This window comes from Aedes albopictus, chromosome 3 (assembly GCF_035046485.1).
Source record: "Aedes albopictus strain Foshan chromosome 3, AalbF5, whole genome shotgun sequence".
NCBI classification, from domain to species: Eukaryota; Metazoa; Arthropoda; class Insecta; order Diptera; family Culicidae; genus Aedes; species Aedes albopictus.
The window spans coordinates 294,538,004-294,559,130 of NC_085138.1; the positions used below are offsets into that span (position 1 = coordinate 294,538,004).

Sequence of the window (21,127 nt, forward strand, 5' to 3'; positions counted from 1 at the left end):
ACTCATGAAAGAGTCCCTATAGAAACTTCTCGAGGAATCCCTAAATCCTCCTGGAACTCCTGCAGAGATTTTCGAAAGAACATCTGTAGGAATTCCTGAAGAAATTCATAAGGATTTTCTGAAAGGAACATCTGCAAGAATTCCTGAAACTCCTGGACTAATTTCTGTAAGAACTTCTGTAAGAATTTCTAAAGGAGTTTGATAATTAATCCCTGCAGAAACTCCTAGACTAATTTTTAAAGTCTCCTGCAGGAGCTTTGGAAGAAACTTCTTACTGAATTTTTGATGCATCTGCAGGAGGCATTTATAAATACTCCTGAAATAATTTCTGAAAAAAAAATCATGAGGTATCCCGAAATATTTCCTGCAGGAGCCGTTGATGAAACTCCCGGAGTAATCCCTTAAGGATCCCCTTGAGCGATCCTAACAGAACGTCAGGAGAAATCCCTTGTTGAAATTTTAGAGGAATTACTGAAGGATCTCTTGGAAAGATCTCTGAGGAAACTCCTGGACTGGTTTCTAAAGAAACTCCTGTAGAAATTCCTGAAGGAACTTCAGAAGGCATCCCTGAAAGAAATCTTAGACTAATCTCTGAAGGACTTCCTTAGGGAATCCTTGAAAGATCTTCTGGATGAATCCGTGGTGTATCTTTAAAAGGCATCCCCGAATCTCCTTGAAAGAATTTCTTAAGGAACTCCTGGAGTTTTTTTTTTCTGAAGGCACTGCTGTCGAGATCTTCCTGAGGGGCCTTCTGAAAAAAAAAAAAAAAATAATCCTGGAGGCATCCCTGAAGAATTTTCTGGAAGAATTCCTGGTGGATCTCGTAGAAGCATCACTGAATATTTCTGAAATAATCTTTGAAAAACTTCTGGAGAGATGTGAATGATAAATAATAAGGAAATCTATTGAAAATAAAAAAAAAGTTTTAGGAGTTTTGTATTTGATTGGACACCCTGAAATTCCATTTGAATTTCTTCAAAAATTATAAATAAGAGTTTGTCTAAATCACTAGAAAGGAAAAAAAATAAACAGACAAAAGTTAAAATGACCAGATTTCATATTATTGGAACTTACTGTTTTTAATTTTTAATTTCATAAGGGCATAACTTTAGTGACTGATTTTTATATTGATATTCTCTAAATAGTATGATACTAATCATTTTCAAATAATCTAATGATAATCTGCTAGAGAATGGTTTTGACTAGCAGGTATAATTGCAAAAGTAACCGAATATAAATAATAGATTTTCTCTTTGATCATGAGAAATCAATTATTACAGTTAAACTCTTATGATAGTGATCGTGAGAATTTTTTATTTCAACTTTGTGTAAACTTAATTTTATTCGTGCACTGATCATCGGCGCGAAAAATTAAAATCGGCGGCGTCAAAAACAGCGGCGTATGGCGCGCCGCCGATACCTCGGTCGGCGTCGGCGTGGGGCGAAAAATGTCGGCGGCGTGGCGCGGAGGCGCACAGGTCTACCCTCGCCTTCTTGATCCGTGCACCTATGTCGATCTTGGTGCCGCCATCGGCCCCCATTTGGCTACCAAGATATTGGAAGCTTTCAACATTATCCACTGATTGCCCAGCTACCGTAAAGCTGGAAGGGTTGACCGTGGTTACATGTAACGATTTGGTCTTGTTAACGTTGATGGTAAGACCTGCCGCTGAGTAGTGATTGGCAAGATCATCGAGCTTGCTCTGCCGTTGAGCTAGGACAGCAACGTCATCAGCCAATTCGAAGTCATGTAAGTGCTCCATGGTAATGGGCTGCCACAGCAATCCACGATTTGGTTCACGGTCAATCGCTCTTACCAGCATCTCGTCGATTACTACGAGGAACTGTGGCGGTGATAGTATACATCCTTACCTCACTTCAGCAACGACTCGGATGGGATCGGTCAAAACACCGTTGTGCAGTACTCTGCACGAAAATGCCACGTACTGTGCTTTAATGAGGCCAATGATTTTCTCAGGGAGACCCTTGCACCTGAGGGCTTCCCGCTTGTTTTTGTGATTGAGACGGTTGAAAGCTTTTTCGTAATCAATGAACACCAGGTAGAGAGACTCTTGGAATTCATTGGTTTGCTCCAGAATGATACGGAGCGTGATAATATGGACCACACTGGATCGTCCGGCATGGAATCCTGCTTGCTGCCGTCGGAGAGTTGCGTCAACCTTTCCTGTGTCCGGTTAAGGATCACTTTGTAGAGGACTTTGAGAACGATATACAGTAACATGATGCCCCGCCAATTATCACATACAGTCAGGTTCCCCTTTTTGGGTACCGTAATCTGGGGGTAGTTGATCAGCGGGGTGAAGTTGATCGCTATGGGACACCACAATTCTGATTCAATGGAAGAACTTCTGATGTAAATCAATTGTGTGAATATATTTGAAGCATTTTTGAAGGTTTTAATGGCAATTGTGACAAATTTGGCATAAAAATGTCGACTTTTTTGAATGTGTATTAAAACTCGGTGAAAAGACACTTTTCAAAAAATCGCCTCTCAGCAACGCCTTGTATATCAGGTGACTCACAAAACACTTTTATTTATTCATGGCAGGCTTACTGGGCAGCAAAACAGTGAGTCGATAAGGAGAGCGTTCAACATAGCTCTGGTCCTCACAAGTTCCTGCCTCATGCTTCCACTGGTCAAGCGATGACAATGACCGCCAGCTAAGCGTTGTGTGCTTAGCTGGTAGTGCAGCCTGGGCACTGTTGTCCTTTTGACTTCAACTAGATTGAGGAGGTACGACCCGAGCGTCTGTTCACCAAGAAGTTGCGGCTCAAACAGCGTTTGTTCTGGTATCCAGCGATTGAGTAAGAAATGCTGCATCACGCCCAGCTAGATCCAAGGTGGTAGCTTTGCTAGATCCAAGGTGGTCGTCCCAGTGTTGGTTGGGACGTTAAACAGAACTGGCACGATGGCCCTCCGGCGAGACAGGAGTGTTGGCGTAGGCCCAATAAGCCACCCGTAAAAATCCCCATTGCGAATAACATAGGAGAAAATACGACTCGATACAATTGTCAAAGACCCACGCGACGAAATACGGACTACGATATGAAACTTGGAACACGGAATTGCAAGTCATTAGGTTTCGCAGGATGTGACAGGATAATTTACGACGAATTACATCTCCGCAACTTCGACATCGTGGCGTTGCAGGAACTTTGTTGGACTGGACAGAAAGTGTGGAAAAGCGGGCATCGAGCGGCTACCTTCTACCAAAGCTGTGACACCACCAATGAACTGGGAACAGGATTTATAGTGTTGGGCAAGATGCGACAACGTGTGATCGGGTGGCAGCCGATCAACGCAAGGATGTGCATGTTAAGAGTTAAGGGCCGTTTCTTCAACTACAGCATCATCAACGTCCACTGCCCAAACGAAGGGAGACCTGATGACGAGAAAGAAGCGTTCTACGCGCAGCTAGAGCAAACATACGATGGTTGCTCGCCGCGTGACGTGAAAATCGTTGTCGGCGACATGAACGCCGCGGCTCATCATCGAGCAGCTGCGTAACGTAGAAGTGGCTCAAGACTACGCGCAGCAGTTAGCTGTGGCCATACCAACGGAAGACCAGCTTGGCGCAGCTACACTTGAAGATGGCTGGAGGAACATCCGATCCGCCATAGGTAGTACCTCGGCTACAGCACTAGGCTTCGCGACTCCGAATCACAGAAACGACTGGTACGACGGCGAATGTGAACAGTTGAAAAACGAGAAGAATGCAGCATGGGCGAGAATGCTGCAACACCGTACGAGAGCGAATGAGGCACGTTATAGACAGGCGCGGAACAGGCAGAACACAGTCTTCCGGATGAAGAAGCGCCAGCAAGAAGAACGAGATCGCGACGCGATGAAAGAGCTGTACCGCGCTAAGGACACACGGAAGTTCTACGAGAAGCTGAACCGCTCGCGCAGAGGCTTTATGCCACAAGCCGACATGTGCCGAGATAGTTACGGGAATATTCTCACGAGTGAGCGTGAGGTGGTCGAGAGGTAGCGGCAGCATTACGATGAGCACCTCAATGGCGACGTTGCAAGTACCGAAGGTGGCGTGGTAACAGATCTTGTATGTGCACAGGACGAAAGACTTCCGGTCTCTGACCTCCAAGAGATTGAGGAGGAGGTTGGCCGGTTGAAAAACAACAAAGCCGCTGGAGCAGATCAACTTCCAAGCGAGCTTCTAAAATACGGTGGAGAAGCACTGGTGATAGCATTACACTGGGTCATTACCAAGATTTGAAAGGAGGAAGTATTAGCGGAGGAATGGATGGAGGGTATCGTGTGTCCCATCTTCAAAAAGGGCGTCAAGTTGGATTGCGGGAACTATCGCGCGATCACACTACTGAGCGCTGCCTACAAGATACTCTCTCAAATTTTATGCCGCCGTCTATCACCGATTGCAAGAGAGTTCGTGGGGCAATATCAGCCAAGGGTTACGGCAAGGTGATGGACTTTCGTGCTTGCTGTTCAACATTGCGTTAGAGGGTGTAATTAGGAGAGTGGGGATAAATACGAGTGGAACGATTTTCACGAAGTCCATTCAGCTGCTTGGTTTCGCTGATGATATTGATATTATTGCTCGTAAATTTGAGACGATGGCGGTATCGTACATCCGACTAAAGAGTGAAGCCAGGCGAATCGAATTAGTCATCAATGTGTCGAAGACAAAGTACATGATGGCAAAGGGCTCCAGGGAGGAATCACCGTGCCCGCCCCCCAAATTTGTATCGACGGTGATGAAATCGAGGCGGTTGAAGAATTCTTGTATTTGGGCTCACTGACGACACCAGACGACACTCACGACAACGACACCAGCAGAGAAATTCAGAGGCGCATTGTGGCAGGAAATCGTGCTTACTTTGGACACCGCAGAACTCTACGATCGAATAAAGTTCGCCGTAAAACGAAGTTAACTATCTACAAAACGCTGATTAGACTGGTCGTCCTCTATGGGCACGAAACATGAACCCTACGTGCAGAGGACCAACGCGCTCTTGGAGTTTTCGAACGGAAGGTGTTGCGTACCATCTACGGCGGAGTACGGATGGAAGACGGGACTTGGAGAAGACAAATGAACCACGAGCTGCATCAGCTGCTAAGAGAACCAAACATCGTCCATACCGCGAAAACCGGGAAGCTACGGTGGGCTGGATCAGGATGTCGGATAGCAACCCGACCAAAATGGTTCTCGAGAGTCATCCGACAACTTGTCGAACTTAGGTCGTCGTTATAGTTACGCATGAGAGTGGGAGTGCGCGTGTGCGAAGCCGTAAAGAAGAATATCAATTCCTTTGGACGCACACTCCCACTCTTTACTTTGATGCGACACTATGGCAGCGCAGTTAGAACATATATTATATTATTTAATATTTAATATTATTGTTATTAGAGTCCACACACTGCTGCCTTTTGCCGTGACCGTCAATGAGCAAACGAACGTAACACAAAACAAAATGGTGATTGTTGAAGTCCCCGAGGTATCGACGCAACCGACAAAAATAATTGTTACATAGTACGGCGATTTGATAACCCAATTGCGATTGTGTGGCAGTGAAAACGAAATAGTACTCAGGATGGCATGACGATGAGAACTAACGGTGATCAATGCCAAGCCTGGCAGGAAGTCTTTGTCATCGCTTGACCCGTGGAAGCATGAGGTAGGAACTTGTGAGTACCAGAGCTATGTTGGCTGCTCCTTGCCGATTCACCATTTTTGCAGTCCCAGCTCTCCTCCCGATGAATTACCTACAAAAGTTTTTCCACTGCAATTGAAACATTTTTCATCTTTTCTTCAAAAAGTATTGATATATTTCAACGAAATGTCATGCGGTATTTACTCCACAGAAATCAAATAGCACGATTTTTTTTTATCTTGTTTCTGACGCCCTTTCTCGAATCCAGTTGCCCCTTTTTGAAAAGCAAAGTTCATATGTTTTTATGACCTGAACAACTTTCCCGATCCCATTTTTTTGTTCGAACACCCATAGAATCCAGCAAATAACCGTGTGACGATGACAACGTCATCCCAAAGGCATCCCCATCTGCCGCCACATGCCGCATCCAATTCATATCAAATAAAGCACTGAATAGCAAGCAGCGGAATCCCATGTTCCCCGTTCTCTATCGTTGCAGGTCTGTACCGGGTGCGTTCCGTTGATGTGTTCGGCCGCGTTGGCGCTTTTTCCAAAGCTCATTATCATGACGGCTGATTTTTTAATCAATTCGAACTTTTAATTATCCCCGTTTGGTGGTTTCCCGAATGTAGCCGGGTAAGTATATACGTATGTGTGTGTTTGCAGTGCGCTCAGCACGCACCCGAATGCTAATTAAATTAGGTTCAACTCCTGTGCGTATGCGAATGGTGATGGCCGTGGGGTGGCCAGTGTGGGGGGCCCTGGTATGGGGTATTGTATGGTATTGATAGGTAGCGATCGGGGGGTTTGGAGCACATTTTTTATCTGGCTAAAATGAGCTGGACTTATTAACAGAGCTTATGGGGAGTAACTGCAGAGCATCCACAAAATTATATACCCAGCAGGTAGGAGAAGAATAGTTAACAATGATTCATAGTGAATTATTCACACAACTATTAGGTACCTCCATTTAGTTCCAATAGTATCAGAAAAGGTTTTCGGTTTTGTAGTGACATTTACTGCACCAAATAAAATATTGCTTTATGATTCTGTAATAAATGATTTTTGAATACGAAAGTGTATCCAATTCATTTCAATCTATGAAAGAAAAAAATATCCCATTCTGTTGTAACGTTTTTCATCTTCTTATTTGTTGCTCTAAACCTTTCCTCAACTTATATAGCGTTCTTTGAGAACTTCCCCAGCTAATAATTGAAAGGCTTTTTGCCTGTCATAGGATGAATTAGTTTATTGTGTGGCAAAAACAATGATACGTTTCGGTGGACAAAATTCCGCTTGTTAACCAGCCGTTTGTCAATGAGTTGCAGTTCGCCCTGAGTCGCAGCAGCAGAAAACCGGCCGGCCCCATGACATACGGTATCCCATACAATGATAACAAACCTTGATACATCTACAGTGATAGACATTCGTTTAGCCGAGGCCAAAAAAAAAATTCAAAAAAAGTGTCAGGAAACTCATACAAAAGATTTTATGATAAAACTATTTATCGTAGTGATAGCATATCTAGCACTGTTTTATAAAAATGTGATACATCACACTTATATATACACTGAAATAAAAACGAGAGTAAAAACCCTTCAAATGTCATTTTTTGCCTAGACATTTGTTTAGCCGAATTGTACAATTTTTGGAATTCCATAATAAAAAACTAACAAATTTCAAAAAATATCCAACAAAATCATTTTGTATAGTGACCTGCATTATAGATCGACTTGTAAATCATGAATTGGATCGTTTTTGGAATTGTTGCCATATTAATTTTGCATGCATCTCATATAAATATGTCATAATATTGTAAATGTTTCCAAATTGAGATTTGATGTAGTTATTTTTATTCGAAGTGTTTCAAAATAATCTAATGAAAGTTTCATGTTGAGAGCAGGTTGAAAATTTACGAAAAACAATGTTTTCAACAGAAAAAAATAACGCAAACCATAAAAAAAAACAACGTCTTTAAGTATTGTTTTGATGAAATATATGATGGTTTCACTTGCATAAATCACAGCGTTTACTACTACAGGGGATAGACAAAATGATCGGGACAGGCAAAATTTTTACTTTTCTAAAAATGGTCAACTAGCTGTAACTTTTCGAAACGTGCATCAAATATTCTCAAATTTTCACTGTAAGTTGATCAACTAGTTGTGTATCAGTGGACAAAATTTGGAAAAGATCGGGCTATTCTGCACGAAGTTATAAAGATTAAAAAAAAGGTATAATTATCCGATAGCCAATTTTGAACTGTTATATCTCCGGATTCAATGAACCGAATTCAATGAAATTTTGACTATTTAAGACTTATACTGGAGACGAACCAGCCTCGGGCTGAAAGTCTCGATAATAAAGATAAAAACCTGATTTAATCCACCTATGGTGAACAGAACCCTTCTTACACTTATTAAAACTATTGTTGTATTATTATCTAGTGAATTGGTTTCCAAAATAGCATCATGGACCATGGACTAAACTACCAGAAATGCCAGACACCTTCTAGAATCTTGTGTGAAATTTAAAAAAAAACAGCTTACATATTCTGGAATATTGTATCTTTTGTTAACTGCCAAAAGATCTTGAATCGATTAACAAATGAATAAGAAAATCAGCGAGATATACTTTGTCTAATATCTCTTAATCAGTCGATTAAATTAGCTCCGAAGTACTTGGCATTCATGGTTATGGTGCAAAAAGGACAAAAATGATATATCTACTATGTTAATCAGTTTTGGCATTAGCTAGTTATTTTCGCTGTCCGGTTCTTGCATTTTTCCCACAATATACAAATTCAAAGCTTTCATTTAACATATTGTTAGTTTTCATAAAATTCCTGTGTATTTATAATTCGTTATTTATAATTTTATTGAAAACAACAATACACTTTGTCAGCATTATTTATTGAAAAATTATTTCCCATAGACTGGTCAAAAACAAATGCAAGATAACAAGTAAGTGAATAGATTAATATAAAAGAATTTATTGAAATACTCTTCGTAAGATATCTCAGTAATCAAATGTCGAATTGAAATAAAATTTCAGGGCCTTATACAAGGATATTGTAGCTTTCATTTGGTGCTTAGAGAACCCAAATCGGTTGACAGACAAATGAGATATTTATTATGGTACCCTTGGTCAAAAATCTCTCAAAAAGTTAACCTTACTCCCAAGTACGCTTTGAAAGATATCTCGGTAACCAAATGTCCAATCCTAATAAAATTGTATAGGGTTCTACTAGAATGTTGTAGCTTTCATTTGGTGCCAGGATAACCGAAATCGGTTGACAGACGGCCAGAATATTTATTATGATACACTTGGTCAAAAATCTCAAAAGGTTTAGTTGTATAAATCCTAAGTACTCTTCGAAAGATATCTCTGTAACCAAATGTCCAATCAAAATAAAATTTCTGGGCGATCTACTAGGATGCTGTAGCTTTCATTTGGTGCCAAGAGAACCCAAATCGATCGACAAACGGCCAAAATATTTATTATGATACACTTGTTCAAAAATCTTAAAAAGTTTAGATGTATGACTCATAAGTAGTCTTCGAGAGATATCTAGGTAACCAAACGTCCAATCGAAAAAAAAATCAATAGCGTTCTACTAGGATGTTGTAGCTTTCATTTGGTGCCAGGAGAACCAAAATCGTTTGACAGACGGCTGAGATATTTATTATGATGAACTTGGGCAAAAATCTCAAAAAGTTTAGTTGTATAAATCCTAAGTACCCTTTGAAAGATATCTCGATAATCAAATGTCCAATCGAAATTTAATTTCTGGGCAATCTACTAGGATGTTGTGGCTTTCATTTGGTGCCAAGAGAACTCAAATCGGTTGACAGACGGCTGAGATATTTAATATGATACATTTTGTTAAAAATCTCAAAAAGTTTAATTGTATAACTTCTAAGTACTCTTCGGAAGATATCTCTGTAACCAAATGTCCAATCGAAATAAAATTGCTGGACGATCTACTAGGATGTTGTAGCTTTCATTTGGTGCTAAGAGAATCCAAATCGATTGACAAACGACCGAAATATTTATTATGATACACTTGGTCAAAAATCTTAAAAAGTTTAGATGTATGACTCATAAGTACTCTTCGAGAGATATCTCGGTAACCAAACGTCCAATTGAAAAAGAAATTCAATAGCGTTCTACTAGGATGTAGTAGCTTCCAAGAGAACTCAAATCGGTTGACAGACGGCTGAGAAACGTGCGTGACTTTTTTGTAACGCACATACACACACACACACACACACACACACACACACACACACATACACACATACACACACACACACACACACACACACACACACACACACACATACAGACATTTGCTCAGTTCGTCGAGCTGAGTTCATTGGTATATGAGACTCGGCCCTCCGGGCCTCGGATCGAAAGTCGGCTTTTCGAGCGATATTTATACCCTTCTTATGGGTGAAAGAAGGGTAAAAAGAATTTATTGAAATACTCTTCGTAAGATATCTCAGTAATCAAATGTCGAATCGAAATAAAATTACAGGGTCTTATACAAGCATATTGTAGCGTTCATTTGGGGCTTAGAGAACCCAAAACGGTTGACAGACGGCTGAGATATTTATTATGGTACCCTTGGCCAAAAATCTCTCAAAGAGTTAACCTGTATTACTCCTAAGTACTATTTGAAAGATATCTCGGTAACCAAATGTCCAATCCTAATGAAATTGTATAGGGCTCTACTAGAATGTTGTAGCTTTTATTTGGTGCCAGGATAACCAAAATCGGTTGACAGACGGCTAAGATATTTATTATTATACAATTGGTCAAAAATCTCAAAGGTTTAGTTGTATAAATCCGAAGTACTCTTCGAAAGATATCTCTGTAACCAAATGTCCAATCGAAATAAAATTTCTGGGCGATCTACTAGGGTGATGCAGCTTTCATTTGGTGCCAAGGGAACCCAAATCGATTGACAAACGGTCGAAATATTTATTATGATACACTTGGTCAAAAATCTTATAAAGTTTAGAAGTATGACTCATAAGTACTCTTCGAGAGATATCTCGGTAACCAAACGTCCAATCGAAAAAAAATTCAATAGCGTTCTACTAGGATGTAGTAGCTTTCATTTGCTTCCAAGAGAACTCAAATCGGTTGACAGACGGCTGAGAAACGTGCGTGACTTTTTTTTGTAACGCACATACACACACACACATACACACATACACACACACACACACACACACATACAGACATTTGCTCAGTTCGTCGAGCTGAGTTCATTGGTATATGAGACTCGGCCCTCCGGGCCTCGGATCGAAAGTCGGTTTTTCGAGCGGTATTAATACCCTTCTTATGGGTGTAAGAAGGGTAAAAAGACTTATATAATGAACTTGAAAAAACTTTTGACACAACTTAAATTTCTTTATAGGGAAGAAAATTATTACGATTAGTTTATTTTCCTTATAAAACACCAAATTTTCTTAAACTTCAACATGGTTGCAAAATTCAAAATGCTAATCATAGTTTATTTAAATTCCCTCTAATTGTCTTTAATATAAATATGTTTTGAAGGAAAGTAACAACATAGCCTTCAATTAATAGAAAAAGTATTGGGATGAATATTAAAAAAAGACCAATTTACTAAAAAATCATAATTTTTTCTCTTGTTAATAATTTAAAGTTGTGTCAAACGTTTTTCAGAGCTTATTATATAAGTTTTAAATGATAAAAATTTCATTGCATTCGGTTCATTAAATCCGGAGATATAACAGCTCAAAGTTGGCTATCGGATAATTATACCTATTCCTAGAATCTTCTAATTTCGTGTAGAATAGCCCGATCTTTTCCAAATTTTGTCCACTGATGCACAACTAGTTGATGAACTTACAGTGAAAATTTGAGAATATTTGATGCACTTTTCGAAAAGTTACAGATAGTTGAACATTTTTGGAAAAGTAAAAATTTTGCCTGTCCCGATCATTTTGTCTATCCCCTGTATTACGTCTTCTAATAGTTCCCAATACCTTCTAGATTGTATTCTGGCTGAAATAACATACATTGGAGCCGTCCATTTCGAGAAATGGCACCGAAAGTGTTCAAATTGTTGTTTCATAATTTATACGTTCTTTTCAAATAAATTATGTGAAAAATGAATGTGGTTCAAAACTAAGACCTATTTATAATATATTTCTTCAGATTGAATGATATAAGCCAATTGTTTGACCATATCTTGCATTTGTGTATGAACATCTGGTTTTAAATAAACAGAGTACAAAAATTCTGACACTTCTGGCAGTTCTTTCACTTAGCAGTCTTCTAACTAATTTAGTAATGCTAGTATCAAACAAGTATACACACTTAAATTCAGAAATTGATCTCGGTAAACGGTTTACCGAGAATCCAACAGCTGATATCTCTGTAAAATATTTACTGATTCTCGGTAAAATTTGTACCGAGATTTCGGTAAACCATTACCGAGTCTCGGTGAGCTTTGCCGAGATCTCGGTAAAAAGTTGAATTACCGAGATCTCGGCAAAGTTTGAACGACATTTCGGTAAAACTTTTACCGAGATTCAGTGAAAATTATTACCGGATTCTCGGCTGTTGGATTCTCGGCAATCCATTTGCTGAGGTCGGCGATTTAATTTAAATCTGTACTCCACAGGCATTAGGGCACGTCTTTATTTCAACGCAGAACTATTTATTTTAGCTTTTATCAATCCCATTTTTTTAATTTAACCAATCAAAAACCAATATACTTATTTTTTACATGACATTTTATGCAATAATTTGAACATTTCTAACAATAATACTGTACCATATTTTCAAAACTGCTTATCTAGCTTACGTTTGAGTGTTTACAGAAGTCATTTTTCTTAAATAAATTTGTTTATCATCGCTTCTCCTTATCGGGACATTTTTTTTATAATATTTCTCTGAATTTCACGAATAAATAAACTTTTAAGGTAAATTATCTTGCTAACACGTCATAAACTAAATGGCTTGGGGTATATCCTCGAAGTATACTCACGAAATTGCAAAAAAATCTATTGAAAACCAATTTTTCATTTACCTCGGCTAAACGAATGTCTAGGCAAAAAATGACTTTTGGAGGGGTTTTACCCTCGTTTTTGTTTCAGTGTATATGTAAGTGTGATGCATCACATTTTTATAAAACAGTACTAGATATACTATCACTACGATAAAAAAGTTTTATCATAAAATCTTTGTATGAGTTTCCTGACACTTTTTTGAAATTTTTTTGGTCTCGGCTAAACGAATGTCTATCACTGTAGTAGGTTTGTTCTACTCGAGCTTCTAAACTCGCATGGTGCTCCCCAGACCGTTATTAAAAAATAAAAATCTCTATTCCAATCGGTGCGCACCATTCGTTTTCTATGACTATCCTGCATGTCTGGACAAAACTTGAAAAAAAAAAATCATGGGGCCCATTTTTGAGTTAGGCCCTTTTAAAGGGCGTAAAGCCATATATTCAAAGAAAAAATCCGAATATTTATGTACTCAGCCATTTTTAAACGATTTCGATGAAATATTTTCAAGAAGAATTGTATTGCATTGAGTATTAGATATGTTTAGCATAGTTTTTGTTGAACTTTATCATTTTTGTTAGTTGACATAAATAAATGTGAATTTAAATGAAAATGTTTCAATAATGTTTGTAACTTCTTAAGTTCAAATACGATAAGAAAACCGTGAATGTAAATAAACAAAAAAAAAAATGATGAGAAAACACATTATGTGCGTGAAACTAAAAGGGAGATTTTTTTTATCTAGTTAATTTATTTGGGGCTCAATCGCGTATAACGCTTTACGGAGCCAAAGATCTTTTTTGAACTTAATATATACAATATTCACAATAACTTTTTAATCATATCTGTTAGTAATGGGAAGAAGCCACGATACCCGTGGCAGCTCGAGGTTAGAAGGTCATATTTTGAAGGATGGACAGGGTTTCATTGCAGCTCATTCGGGGGCGAATCGCATCTTGCTAGCGTAGAAGAAGAGTTTGAAATATTTTAAGCTCTTAAACATACTAGTTTTATTTGCACAAGTATTAAAAATCCAATAAATTCTGTATAAAATCAAGAACACCAATATGTGATGATTTATAAACTTTGAATGGCAATTACATTTAATCAAGTATATATTGTATTTAAAAAAGTATTGCCTTGAATATGAATGTAGTGTATTATAAATATTAATACTTACACTGGAAGCCGCGTTGCAGTTAAGTAAGACCACAGTAGGGGAGACTGGGGAGACTTGATCCCTTTTTCTTAATTTACCTGAAACTTTAAGAAAAAACACAAAACTAGATCAGATGTCCGTTCAAAATGGCAGGCAAACATCTATTGCAAGTTAATACACAACAGAAGGCCTTTAAATTAATTAAAGTTTTCAAAACTGTGTTTTTATGGAGGCATGTTTTATGATGTATTTTTCAAAAATTGGTTACACATTGTGCTTAAAGGGGGATCATGGTTTATTTAAAAGGAAAATAATTCCAGAGTCTTCCTTTCATTTTCTTTTCGAGTTTTCTTGTATTTTCGATGAACATGGAGTGTTTGAAATTGTAAGATTTCCTTAAATTTTTAAGGATATGCCGTATTTTCAAAATGGGGAGACTTGATCTTCCTTTTCTTGGTTTGTACTAAAGTTATAATTATCTGACACATTTTATCGTTGAATAGACTAGAATTCCAAGTAAATATAGGCTTCCGAATAGAATTTTATTTTTCACATGTTCAATGTGTGTGTAATCCTCGAGGGATCAAGTCTCCCCATGTCACTGTTGTGTATACTAAGCCGAATTAGTTAAAATATGTTAACAACAGCCTTATTTGGATAAATAAGATTGAAAGTATTTTATTTAAACTATGTGTTGTGAAATTTTGACACGATTTGGTTAAATTTTCACAAAGTTATTGAGATTTTTCGGAATCGCCTAAAAGATTTCTGAAGGACTGAAAACAAACCATCAGCCGTTAAAAAATAATGCAATGTACAATCGAAATCACTTGTAGCCATAGTCGTTTGTCCAGGAGTAGTTTTGGAAAAATTATGCTAGAAGAAAAATGTTTTTGATTCCGAGAAAATATGGGGGGAACAAGTCTCCCCAGGGATCAAGTCTCCTCAGTCTCCCCTAAACATGATCATCACACCACAAGTGCCTCCTGACAGCGATTTGTCTTCTCTTTTATCAACTAAGGATGTTTGCGTTCGATTTACTCAGTGGCCGAGTCGACTGTCCAGCCCTCTTGGAACAGGTAATCCACAGACAAAGAGACGTAACACTTGCGAAATTTCCATCGACGACGCTTTTAACGATCATTTTGAATTTTCATAGTTGTGGCTTTCAAAACCAGAGGCGCGCGCATCGTTTTTCTATGCGTTTGACGTTTTACACTAGCGCCTTCTGTTGACGATATTGCACAACACAGTGAATTATGCAACTTTTCCACCAGGATATGGTAGTGTGAACTGGGCGATGGATTTCCATGAAAATCGTTCAAGGTGTTACGTCTGTTTGTCTGTGGATAGTCTTTTCAGTTCCGGTACGACGTTTACGACATCGAACGCTGTTTTGGTCCGCTTTATCGCACTGAGTATGGTCAGAACCATCTTCTTTAAAGGTGTTTTAATCTGTTAAATGAGATCGAATTTATGTTTGGCTTTCATCATAGTAGAAATAGTATTAGGCAATTAGGTTAAGATGATTCAGTCTGTGCAGCATAGCTGAAGACTGTGAAATAAACAAATAATTAGAGAACATTAAATCGTTGAAGTGAAACGAAACGCAGTCCCCTCAAATTCAATGGCGTTAAGTATTAGGTTCAATTACGCCACGGGTTCCCAACCGGTGGTCCGCGGCCCCCTGGGGGCCGTGAAGCCAGTCCTGGGGGGCTGCGATGTTGCCAAAAAAAAAATGTACTATTTTGTGCAAATTATAAAAATTTTCAATTTTGTATACCGCAGCCCTCAAAAGCCACAATTTGAGGAACAAATTTTCAGTATAAAACGCCTTCAAAAGAAAAAAAATTTCGGCTGCGCCGCTATTTTTCAACTACGACTCAAACTGAATGAACATGAAATCATTGTTTACGAAATGTGAGTGTCGAATAAAAAAAACCTATCATTGATCGTCGAAAACCCCTCCTACAGTAAATTTCTGGCTACGCCACTGTAAAAAACTCGGTTTCGTTCATTTTACTCATATTTTTTTTCTAAAAAAATTGATTGGGCCCCAAATGTTTTGACAATTCTTAAAGGGGGTCGCCAGCTCAAAAAGGTTGGGAACCCCTGTTATACAGAGTAGAATAAATAACATGATCCAAGCAACAATAATATGTATTGTTATTAATTTGTGACGAATTGTTTTTAAGTGTAATTGAGAAATAAACTCTTTTTTAATAAAAAGTCGCGGTCTTCGACAAAGTTGTTTGGCATATAGTTTATATGGGAAAATACAAAAAATGGAAAAACCCAAGCTCCTGTATACTTTTTGAGTTCCATTTTGGTCCTATATCAACTGTGCAAAATTTCAGATCGATCGGAAAAACTATATTTTAGTCGAGTCGAGTCAAGTACAAGACACTGAAGACGACCTTACAGTTGAGGTCGAAATACGTATCTGTCAAAGGATGCAAATTCTTAGTGGAATTCAAAGGAACCGTACTTAACCCGATTTTCTTTTATTTATATTTTAGCGCCCGCCATTCTTAGTTTTTCATACGATTTAGTATGGGGAAATTTTACTCATGCAAAAAAATCGCTAGGAGTCACCCCTTGATCCTTAAAAATAAGTCGATGAATGATTTCTGTAGAAAACTTCACTAGGAATCAGACCTCCGAAGACAGCAAACCGATGCGACGTTCGTGGAAAAAGTTATTAGGCCTAACCCGTTCGATAAAATAACGAGATTTTATTATTTATTGTTATTCCTTACATGTTAAACAGCGTTGGCATGCCATTCGGTTTTCAGTCAATAACTTTTTTCACATGCCTTGGATCGCTTTGCGGTCTTCGGAGGGTTGGTTCCTCGTAAAATGTCCAACAGAAATCATTCATCGATTTATTTTTAGGGGTTAAGGGGCAACCTGTGGCGATTTTTCGTTGAAAAAGTGATTTTCCCCATACTAAATTGTATGAAAACTTAAAATGGCTGGCGCTAAAATATTGTTTCTCCGATCGATCTGAAATTTTGCACAGTTGATATGGGGCCAAAATGGTACTCAAAAAGTGTACAGGAGAAAAATGTCTTTTTGTGTCCCACGCTAATAGTCACCTACAGTAATACCAAAGGGTTTGATTATTGAACGCTTACAGCACCACCTAGCGGCAAAATTCGAAAACTTAAAATTTCTGCATACATTTGGCTAAGTTTTCCCAGACAAACTTCAAGCGTTTTGAGCGCCCCCTTAGGCTCAATCGATTTTGCTCAAATTTTGAACGTAGCTTTTGGGCGTCCAAAACAACTGATTTAGGAGGTAAGACTTGACATTTTTCGAAATGTTTGCTTTTACATAATTGTGGGCCACTTTAGTGGACATGTATTGCAAATAAAAAGATTCTTATGCCGAAGCAAGTCTGGTATCATTAATCTCACGCTCCCGTATTCATCCTATATGATTTTATAAAATTTACAGCCTCGTACATTTTCAATTTTCCATTAATCACACAAGATGTGGTGGAAAGTAAGTATTACTTAGCAGTGTGGCTTCCCACATTTTCCAAGGTATCCTTTTGATGTGAAAAGTGAAAAGCTTCTTCAGCTCCCCATCGAGCAGTAGGTTCATCTCTTCTGCTGAATTCTATATTAATTTATTCGATTCGTTCACGGCTTAGATTATTCAAATTCATCGCCCACATTCTCACTTTGCCAACTTTTGGTCGGCCAACAACGTTGATGACGTGCCGTTGTTGTTGGCGGGATCGATTTTAGCGACGACACTTCTTGTAGAAGTGAGATTATCCCCGCAAGGCAGACAAGGCGTCTGATGATGGACTAAAAGCCAAGAAAGCATCCAGGAAAGTTCGGGAAAACAACCACCATCTTAGAGGAGAAAGGCGAGCAAGAGGCAGCAAACATTTTTCCAGCTAAGCGGAGCAAAAATCTCATCTGCTACTTATTCTAATTAGTTAAATGCAAATTTACTGCCATACCATTAGTATGGTTTTGAGCACAGTAGGAATGCTGTCGTGTGTTTGGATCGAGGTTGCTCATAGTCGTCGATGATTTAAGAATATGTGAGCTCCAAAAGTTATTTTAACTACAATTTCGTTGTCACTAGTTCTATCAGATGCCTTCTAACCATCTTTGTTACAATTATAAGTATGTACGTCGGAAGGCTGGTAAATACCAGTTCCAAAAAAACTCTATGATAATTTGCAAAGCCCAAAAGCATTAAGTTATAATTTGATTAAAGTCTCTATGAATGTCATTGTATTTTAAAATTAGAAATTGAAATAAGTATAGGCAATGCGACCATATTACATTCGCTGTAAATCAATGGAGGCGCATGGTAGTCTAAGCCTATAGGATAGTATTGAGTAAAATCCCAAAACTTGATAGAAAAAAAAATCATAACTCAAAAACGGCACATAAGTAATACCGCTCTGCATTTTTTATAGGATGTGTATAAAAGGGGGCGTTTAAGAGAGAGCGGGTTTCAGGGGCGTTACAGTGGGTTCCAGAGAGTTTCAACCTACTTTCATTCCTAAGCACCCACGGTGGTGCAGAGGCCCGAATTAAAAGATCTCCAAATCTGGACGATTACCTGCCATCACTTCGACTTTGCGTTGAATTGCTTTATTTCGTTGTTGAGGCTGTGCTGCCATGAGCTTCTAGGTCAGCTTCTGCTGCGAAGTCCTGCTGGGTTCTTATCTAACGCTTGCATGTAGATTTCGTTTCCGCCCCTGCGTATGGTCAACCCACTTCCATTTTCGTTTCCAGATTTCTGTCGCTATCGGCTTTTGATGGCATCGACAATGGAGCTCCTCTCCTCTTCTTGGCGTAACGTCCTCACTGGGACAAAGCCTGCTTCTCAGCTTAGTGTTCTATGAGCACTTCCACAGTTATTAACTGAGAGCTTCCTCTGCCAATGACCATTTTGCATGTGTACATCGTGTGGCAGGCACGAAGATATTCTATGCCCAAGGAAGTCAAGGAAATTTCCTTTACGAAAAGATCCTGGACCGACCGGGAATCGAACCCGTCAGCATAGTCATGCTGAATACCCGTGCGTTTACCGCCTCGGCTATATGGGCCCGATCTGTGAAGCTCCACGATCTAACTCTCAGGTCACCATGTACGAACTATATACCGTAGACATTTATTGATAAAGGCTTGCAGCCGCTGAGTGTTCTCCACTGATACACACTAAGTTTCACTGGCGAACAGCAGCACAGATTTCACGTTCGTGTTGAAAATTCGGATTTTGATGCGTCAACTGATCTGATTGTTTTTTTTTTTCATACATTTCTCCCGAAAGCAGCCCTCGTCTTATTCATCCATGCACCTATGTCGATCTTGGTGTCGCCATCGGCCGCCATTTGGCTCCCAAGATATTGGAAGCTTTCAACATTCTGCCCAGCTACCGTAAAGCTGGAAGGATTGACCGTGTTTACATTTAACGATATGGTCTTGTTGACGGTAATGGAGACCTGCCGCCGAGGAGCGATTGTCAAGATCATCGAGCTTGCTTTGCATTTCAGAGCGCCGTTGAGCTAGAAGAGCAACGTCATCAGCCAATTCGAAGCCATTTAGGTGCTCCATGGTAATGGGCTGTCACAACCATCCACGATTCGGTTCACGGTCAATCGCACCTACCAGGATCTCGTCGATTACGATGAGGAACAGTAGCGCTGATAGTATACATACTTCCCTCACTCCAGCAACGATCCGGATGACATCGGACAAGACACCGCTGCGCATTACTATGCACAAAAATGCCTTGTACTATGCTTTAATGAGGCCAATGATTTTGTCAGGGACACCCTTGCGCCTGAGGGCTCCCCACATGTTGTCGTGATTGAGATGGTCCCAAGATTTTTCGTAATCAATGAACTTCAGGTAGATTAAAATTCATTGATTTGCTACAAGAGGATACGAAGCGTGACAATATGACCCACACAGCATTGTCCGGCACGGAATCAAGTTTGCTGCCGTCGGAGAGTTGCGTCAATCTTCTCCTGTATCAGGTCAAGAATGACTTAGCAGAGGACTTTGAGGACGATACACAGAAACATGATGTCCCGCGAATTATCTCATACAGTCGTCACCCTTCTGGGCTACCTTTACTAAGCTTTGAGCATCTCGGCTGATATGGTATCGACCTTCGAGGCTCTATTCGAATTCATGCTACGGATGACTGTTTCTATATCCTGCACTGATGGAGCTTAGGTGTTGACACGGGTAATGCATCGAGTCCTTAGCGAATCATGCTGAGGTGCTGTTGACGTGACCGACACTTGACAAGGTTTTCCAAAGGGCTCGACCCAGCGTTTCACGGTCAATAAATGTCCACACATGTCTTTCATGGGGCATCGTAGTACAAATTCATTTTAGCCCCACTAAGGCCCGTAACGTGAAACATCGTAGAGGAGACGGATGTCGCCGGAGTTTGCGGCTTTCTCGCCTTCGTTGGCTAGGGAGTCCGCCCACGCTCTTTTGTTCCGTCTACATGAGCGTTTCACTTCCTTCTCGAGAGCCGAATAGCGCTGACAGGCTACGGCTTTGGCTCCTCGTGGTTTCGCTCGCTCTATCGCGGCCTTGGTGTTCCTTCGCTCCTCTATCTTCCTCCAAGTATTATCTGTAGTCCACTGCTTTCTGGTTGTGTAGCTAGCCCAAATTATTCTCACCGGTGGCGACCAAGGCGTTCTTTATGGCGCTCAATTGATCTTCTACACTTCCACCTTCTGGAATATTCGCAGCACGGTTCTCTAGTTACTCGACAAAGGACCTTTTCACCGCAGCGTCTTCCAGTCGGCGTGTGTTGAACCGGCGCCCAATTTTCTACTCCTATCGATGGATCCAAGCAACGCACAGTCGAATCTCGCCGAGATGATGGTCGGACGCAATGTCGGCGCTTACGTTTGTTCCGCACACCAAGAAGGCTTCGTCTCCATTTTCGGCTGATGCAGATGTGGTCGAATTGATTTTCCGTGACGCCATCACGGGAGACCCATGTCACTTTGTGCACTGCCCAGTCATGCAGTGATCGTATATGATGTTGCATAAGATGTTAAAGTGGAGGCGATATGCGTACATTTTACATGCGCCTTAATGGAGGCATGCACGCATATGGCCTCCACTTTATCATCTTATGCAACATTTTATACGATTATTGGTTGTCTGGGTGGTCGATGAGGAAAGAGCGATCCCCCAATGACCATGTCACGTCACCATGTTATGTTTGTTTTAGGTGTTTAGGTGCTTGGGGGCAAAACGCACCTTGA

General features: G+C 39.7%; 1 protein-coding gene across 1 annotated transcript in view; it reads left to right on the forward strand.

Annotated features, from left to right (window-relative positions):
- Positions 1–6,726, forward strand: part of LOC109418687 (alpha-L-iduronidase) — a 29,118-nt gene extending 22,392 nt beyond the window's left edge. The window contains exon 7 of the mRNA XM_062842126.1: positions 6,149–6,726. Coding sequence (XP_062698110.1) covers positions 6,149–6,225 — 77 coding nt within the window. The 3' untranslated portion in view covers positions 6,226–6,726. The remainder of the gene's footprint in view (positions 1–6,148) is intronic.
- Positions 6,727–21,127: the final 14,401 nt, after the last annotated feature.